Genomic DNA, 8,072 nt, shown 5'->3' on the forward strand with positions numbered 1-8,072 from the left:
GGGAAAAAAAAAAAAAAAAAAAAAAAAAGGTGACAAAGGGCTGGAATATTGAAGGAACTGGAGGAATAGAAAGGAACAGCTGTGTGACTGGAACGTACTGAGCACAGAAAAAAGGATGAAATGAAGAAGTACGGAGGAGACAGATCATGCAGACTGCTTTAAGCTCCAAGGTAAGGAGTTTGGGTTTTATTCAAAGAAGGAGAAGCCACTGAAGAACTTTAAGCAGGAATGTGCTATGACCTGTTTATGTTTTAAAAGATCATCTGGCTGATCAGAGGGAGGGGAGAGTGAGGTCAAGAAGAGGTCTGGCTCTCTTCCAGAAAACTCCCATCATTCTTCGAGCTCTTGGAATAATGTAACTTTTTTTCTGAAATGGTAGAGAGGATGGATTTGGGATCAATAGAGAAATCAAGGAAATTAGAAGTAAAAAGACCAAGTAAGAGACTTCTGTAATTGTACATGTTGAGAAGTAATTAGGGTTGTTATGGATACACGTTCTTTGAGGGCTGGCCTCGATGGTTTTCTCTTTTTGTTCCCAATGTCTAGCCCTGCTCCCTAGTGTAGAAAATATACTCAGAACATATTATTTGAATAAAAAAAAGAACTGTAAAATAAGCAAAGGTCAGGAGTCCAGGGTTTACCTTGTATCCGTTGTCTTCCTTGCGATTGTGAGATGCAGTAATCATTACACCTGCAACTGCTTTGAGCTCCTGGACTGCATATGGCTGAAAAAATAACAACAACATAACTCCACTTTGCTTCCTAGCTACTCATACATTTGACATGAGAATAGCTTTGATTAAATAACAGGAAAAGACATTATGGTATAAATGACTTCATTGACTCCAGGTTCATTGGGTGGGCTCCATTCCCAAAACACAGGATTCAATAACCATCTAACTGTTAGACTGAATGGCTTTCTGCCCCTACTCTCCTTTAATTTAGTCCTGTAAACATTTCTTATTCTTTTGTTCATTTAACAAATATTTAATGAACATCTACTATATGCCAGACACTCCACCAGACCCTGGAGACATGAATGGTGAATACAATCAGAATCCTACAGAAATGGTCTAGATTTCTGAATCCTCCCTGGTTTCTGCTGTTCATTAGAGCTAACTGTTTAGTAATTACTTCAATTCTTTGAGCCATTAAATATATTTCCAATAAATCACCAGAACAGTTTACAGAGACCTTATCTATTCCTCAAATATTTGGTAAAACTTACATATAAAATCATCTGGACCTGGTACTTTTAATGAGAAGATTTTAAAAGTATAATAATTTTTATTTAATAGTTATGGGTCTATTCAGGTTATCTATTTCCTATCAATTTTGATGCATCAATTGTTATTCTAGGAAACTGGCTAATTCATTTAAGCTTTCACATTTATTTGCATTATGTTGTTCAGAATATTGTGATTTTCTTCATCTCTGTTGTATTTATTGTGCACTCTTTTTTATATCTTTATTTGTGCTTTCTTTCTTTGTTTCCTTGGCACCCTTTCCAGAGTTTTATGTTAGTCTCTTCAGAGATCTAGCATTTGCTTTTGTTGATATCCTCTTTCTTTATTTTCTATTTACTTGATTTTTCCTCATACCTTTATTATTTCCTTCCTTTTACTTTATTTGGATTTATTCTGTTTTGCACAAACATATTAAGTTAAAGGCTTATTTCATAATTTTTTTTTTTTTTTTTGCCCCATCTATGATAGCCATCTCCACTCTTTAAGCAAAATTATCAACTCTTCTCTGCTTTTCTTTTTGGTACAGCACCTGTTATGAGGTTTGCCATCGTGTGTAAATGATTTGTCTTTTCATAACATACTCTAAGGTAAGGTTTTAGAACACTACTATCCAATAGACCTTTCTGCAAGGAGGGAAATGTTATATAAATCTGTGCTGCCCCTTACAATAGACACTAGCCACATGTGACTACTGAGCACTTGAAATGTGGTTAGTGTGACTAAGGAACTCAATTTAAAATTGCATTTAATTAAATAGATGTAGCTAGCAGCTACTGTGTTGGACAGCACACTTCTAGAGAATAGTGTGGCATGAGGGAAAGTCTCTGGACTCTGACAAACCTGGGTCAGAACCTAACTCTTGTCACTTACTAGCTATGTAACCTTGAGCAAGTTACTTAACCTCTCTGAGTCTTGTTTTATACATCTATAAAATGGGACAACCCTCTACCTTCCAGTATTTTAGGTCTGTGAGTGTGTTTTTACATCCATATTTGTATATATGGACACTGGCATTCAAACTTACTATAGATTCATAGAAGTCATTAAACTTGATTTTTTCCCACTGCTGCTCTGGTAAATATGCATAACACTGGAAAATACTATCATGAAGAATACTGGTACAATCATGTTAAGTCATAGAGTGCAGCCAGCTCACTGCCTCCCTCCAAAATGGCTAAAATACTAAACAACTTATTACTATGAGAAGTATTTTGTAAACCTGGGAATAACTGCCCCATCCCTGCTCATAGTGCTAGGGAAGTGATAAGCATCTACAATCTTCTCCCTCTTCCCCTCTTGCACCAGAGACTCTCACAGAAATACAAGTGTCCTCTTCCCTTCTCCTCCTTCCCTTTTAGGAAGTGCAAACACGAAGATGACCCAGAGATAGTGAACTATAGAAAAAGTAAAGTTTGTGCCTTCATAAAGAGGTTCACCACGAAGTATAGCAGACTGCTTGCTCCTTTCTCCTCCTCTGCTTTTGCAAATAGCTCTGAATAATTTGGACTCAGAACAAATAAATTACCATCAAGGTAATGGACTTTGAATTTCTCCAGTTTCTGGTACACCTTCTTTAGCCATTTACAAATTAACACAAGACTTACCCGTTTGTGTTGCCTTGCGAGTTTTTCTTTAGCTTCTTCTAACTCTTTCTGGATCTTCAGAACATGTTTGTTCATCTTACGAATTGTAGAGTGCAAGATTTCCCAAACAAACAATCTTAAAGTAATATGGCATTCATAATTTTTAAACATTTTTTTCCTAATATATTCATTAAGGCTATCAATTTCCCTTTAAGTAGCGCCTTAATATTCCATAATTTTTGGTAGTTATTGTTTCCATTATTGCTCAGTTTTAAATACAGGCAGTCCTTGCTTTGCACAGTTCCAATATACACAAATTTCTGATACCATGTTTTCATTAAATAGCACCGATCTCCCAACAGCACATTCAACTTTCAGTTACCATGGTGTATTAATTGTGAGTAACTGCATCAAGTTCAAACTTGGCTGCCAGCTCTTCAGTCCACAAATCACAATGTATACAACAGATCCTCCATGAACCATGACCAATCATGTCACTCTTTTAAAGTCTATCAGTGATTGGTCACTGTGCATGTTATTCAGCTCTCACGCAGACAGCAAAGCATGTAGCTGAGTTGCCTCCCTGTCTCCCAGTGATAAACCAACATGAGAGTTTACAAAAATGGGTAATTGAAAGTGGGACTTGGCCAACAAAGATAAAAGTGCAGCAAAGAAACAAAAAGTGATAATGGTGGAAGGGAATTTGAACTAAACATAAATGGAGTTATAGAAAAAATAGCTGGGAATGTTGACACTGCTACTATTCAAGAGACTAGATATGCAACCAGGGGAGTTTAGGGAAGACGAACATAAGTACTAAATGAGAAATGGGCTGTGATGAAAAGGATGAAAATGTCCTAGAGGAAGTGACACCAGCAAATAAACTTTACATTAAAGAACTCTTAAAGATATTTCACAACACTGAAAGTAACAAAGGATGAAATGTTGGAATCTGATCCAAACGTAGAAATGTGTGTAACAATTGCTAAGGCATAGAAAAGAGTCCCTGCTTGTTATATGAGAAGGAAGCACTACTCGTGCTTTTTAAAAAATTCAACCTCTTAATAACTTTTTTTTTTTTACAAAGAAACAAAACACTTTAGATCTCAATGTTTCTAATGTTTTAAATTACAATGTGCTAAAAAATATTCATTTTACAATTTTTTCCCTTTCTCTACATATTTTTAACCAAGAGTAAGGGTATTTTTAATGTTTTGGAAAAAAAAAATTAATGATCATGGAACAATCATTATTTTTTCCATTGATTATAGAGATCACTTTGCATGGTTTTAGCTTGGACAGCTGTCTTTACATCCCTGCACTTCTGTGTCAAGCAAGAACTGCCTGTAGTTTCTAATCTTCATTATGATATCTTCTTTAGTCCTTGAATTATTATGAATGTGTTTTTAAAATTCCAAACGGATTTTGTGGGCCTTTTTTAATTTCAAATTTTATTGCATTGGGGTCCAGGTACATGGCTTGATAAGCAGTTCCCTGGCATTTTTTGAGACTTCATTTATGACTCTGCTTAATAATAATGTATATTCTACCATCACCAAATATAGGGTTTTTATACACATACACACACACGCACACACCCACACCCACACCAGATCAAGCCCAACAGTTCAAATCTATCCTTAATAATTTTTGTCTTCCTGATAAATCAGTTTCTGAAAGTGTTACTTTGATTCCCATGGATTTGTCATCCTTTTTCCCCTGGGTGATGGAGCTGCCAAAGATTACTTGAAGCCCATTTCTTCTGAGCAGTGAGAAGCCCCGAAAAGGGGTTGATCTCCCAGAACCCTCAAGATAGAGGCATTCCTTCCATTTGGGAAATTAACCACGAATTGGGGTTCTCTTCCTGCATTTATTCTCCAGACCAGGAAGTTACAGGAAGAGGACATAGGTGGGGTTTTTGTTAAGTATAGTTTAATAAATTTAACAATAGAAGCTGGTAACATTCAGTAAAACAAGCAAGGTGACATTCCATAATGCAATTTTCAAGAAGTTAAGTTCATCTGCCAACAAAAACTTGATCTTAGTGAACATTCTCTTCTTACAGCAATTTCCCAGTATCTTTACATATCAATCAGTAACCTGTCTGTCTTTGAGCCAGCAACCTTGCTGTGTTACAATTCTTTATCTTACAACAGAGACCGTAGCCTGGGGAAAATTTCCTGTCTTTTGCAAGGTTAATATTTGAAACTGCAGGGCTTTGGAAAACCAGGCCCTGTGAAATACATTTGCTTTATGTATACCCCACAGAAAGAAGAGTATTAAAATATCCCACCATGACTGTGGACTAGTCAACTTTTATACAGATCAAGTTCTTAGGTGGTTTGACAAATGATTACTGAATGAAAATAAACTCAAAGCAAAATTTGTTTTCCTTCCTTTTGTCCCTCATATCACTCAATACAGAAATATATGCATGACAAAGATTTGAATCCTACTTGATTTAAGAAATCTTTTCGAGAGCAACAAACTGTAGCATCACTAACACAACACACTTACTACAAAAGGTGTAGGAACATATCTTGAAAAAAGGTACACAGGAACATCTTTAGCCAACAAGACTGCAGCAGTGAGTTTAGCAAGCCTAAAAAAAAAAAGGAGATTTCATTTAGCTTACCATAATTGTAATTTTTAAAACCAACCTTCCACATAATAAATATTCTATGTTACAATTATTATGAATATAAAGTAGCCTAACACAACCAGTTCTTATAATCATTGATTATTTAAGCTTCATGCTCCAACATAAAAAATGTTAAATAAGATTTTTTGAAAAAAGGAGCTGAACAATAAACAGAATTGACATTTCAATCTCCTCTTTTTTCCTCATTCATCTTTTGATGGCTCTTTTTTTTTTTCCTTTTTGTCTTTTTTCGTGTCCGGCAACGGATCGCAACCCTCAGTGTCGTGCCCGTACCGGACTGGGACCGGCAACGGGATCGCAAACCTCGGTGTTGCTCCCACACCTCGCTCAGCCAGTGAGCGGGAACCGGTCTGTATGTGGGATCCGAACCCTCAGCGAGAGCGCCACCACGCTCCCAAGCGGCGCACTGCAGCAGTGCGCCACCGGGCCGGCCCCTTGATGGCTCTTTTAATAAGAAATAAAATCTGCAAAAGGCAAAAAGAATGGAGCAAAGTGAAATAAGAGACTGGTAAAACCAATATTTATAATTACTCCCTGAAAAAATGCGTCACTACATCATGATTATCTATTCATGAAAAACTCTAAAATTAATCAAATAGGACTATAATGAGGGAATACAAGCTATATAATTACTCCTACCCAGTGCCTTTACCAAAATATTAAAATTATAATGTAAGATATGATGTCATTCTAAATATGAACTTTAAATACCTTAAGATTTTACTCCCTTCTATAAAATCTAAAGCTTATCTTTCTTCTATTTCAGCTCTAAAATAAACATTAGTATGTGATCACACTTCTATTTGACAGTCCCTGTTTCAGAAATCCTACTACTGGGCCAAAAAATTTTTTTTAATGTTTTATTCCACTCCGACTTAATCTTTGATACAATTAATGTTCTACCTCTGGCTGCTGCAGCTGCTAGTTACTTGACCCCGAGTGTCATACCCAACAACGAAGCCTCTCTCTTTGAAGTCTGAGAAACATCTCTCAAGGTATTTGTACATCCCCTGAAGTAAATAAACACAAAAGATTAGTTCCTGATGAACGCATTTTACATGACTTAGAATCTCTTATTTTTATGTTTGATGAGCAACTTACTGGCCCCTAGGGAATTGACTTCTGTCTTCATGCCCATGTTTACTATCGTGGGTGCAATACTCTTCCTACATTATGTCCAAAATGTGAGATGACATTTCCTGGATTTTCAGATACATTTAATACCACAGAAACATTGATTTAGTAATCATTAAATCCAATGTGACCTTGAAGATACACAAATCTTGGGCAAAAGCAACGGTCAGAATTTAGTCTGTAGTTTTTACTTACATGAAAGTATCTTCCTGTACATAAACCTTTTTTTTTTTAAAGAAAGACACTTCCTAATTTATAAAGCAAAAACTTGAGTGAGGAAAAAGTACACATATAATACTTTATAATACTTACTTGTGTTGATTGTATTACTGTAAGGTCATTAATATAGCAAAACCCTGCCCCCATGGCAGAACGAAGTCCTGCAGTCCCGAAAGTCATTCGGCAACAAAGACGATCTCGCAGCTCCTTGTTCATCCCATTCCGTAACAGATTTTCAATCTGCTCTTTTGTTTTGGGATTCTATAAAAAAGTATTAAAATTTAATGGGGATCACAAGTAGAGTCCTAATATTAAATCCTTCTAAAGGGCCAATATGGATATATTGCAAGGTTCTATATTCACTATAAATTCCACAATGCTACTTTTTAATATTATTATGTATAAAAATAATACCTGCCATTTACTGAGTCCTCAAAGGAGCCGAGGTCTATTGAGGGTGATTTACATGTCTCTAATTGTTATAGCACTTTAATAACATATTCAAGAATGTTCTTTTTTTTTTTTTAACAATTTATTAAATTTAAGAGCTATGGATCCAAAATAAACCTCTTAGTCAAAAATGACATCAATTATTATAACACAAGGCCAAGGGTTTGGATCCCTGTATTGGCCAGCCACAAAAAGAAAGACATCAATTAAAATTAGAATCTATATTAAGACTTCAGAGAAATATGGAAAATATTGGATTAATGCCTTCAAAACATGTCTACCAGTTACCTACCTAAACCTCTGTAGTTCAAAATGACCAGATAAGCCTTACTACTCTTTAAAATCATAGGAAGCCATTCATTTATCTATAGTACAAGTTGTCTGTAAAAAGGTTGTAGGTGTCAAGTGTAGACTTAGTTAAGAATATGAATGAAAATTCAATCCAAACATGATTTGGGAGGTAGGGCATGCCAACACCTATAGTTTAGGATTCTATATTTCATTGGCATGTACTTTAACTTATTTTCATAAATCTCAAGGATACCTATGACTGAAAACAGTGCTTCAAAAAAGAGTAGCAGGTTTCAAATAGAAATATAATTATAATAAAAATAGGGCCGGCCTGGTGGCGCACTGCTACAGTGCGCCGCTTGGGAGTGCGGTGGTGCTCCTGCCGAGGGTTCGGATCCCACATACAGACCGGTTCCCGCTCACTGGCTGAGCGAGGGGCGGGCGCAGCACCGAGGGTTGCGATCCCGTTGCCGGTCCCGGTCCGGT

The 8,072-nt window shown here is 36.2% G+C and overlaps 1 protein-coding gene across 1 annotated transcript in view; it reads right to left on the reverse strand.

Annotated features, from left to right (window-relative positions):
• The window catches only part of PGM2L1 (phosphoglucomutase 2-like 1), a 64,219-nt gene that overhangs the window by 20,905 nt on the left and 35,242 nt on the right, over positions 1-8,072 (reverse strand). The window contains exons 2-5 of the mRNA XM_008582144.1: positions 6,939-7,106; positions 6,396-6,502; positions 5,348-5,432; positions 642-725 (exon numbers count right to left, since the gene is read on the reverse strand). Of these exons, the coding sequence (XP_008580366.1) occupies positions 642-725; positions 5,348-5,432; positions 6,396-6,502; positions 6,939-7,106 (444 nt within the window). The remainder of the gene's footprint in view (positions 1-641; positions 726-5,347; positions 5,433-6,395; positions 6,503-6,938; positions 7,107-8,072) is intronic.

This window comes from Galeopterus variegatus, unplaced genomic scaffold (genome assembly GCF_000696425.1).
Source record: "Galeopterus variegatus unplaced genomic scaffold, G_variegatus-3.0.2 Scaffold2525, whole genome shotgun sequence".
Taxonomy (NCBI): domain Eukaryota; kingdom Metazoa; phylum Chordata; class Mammalia; order Dermoptera; family Cynocephalidae; genus Galeopterus; species Galeopterus variegatus.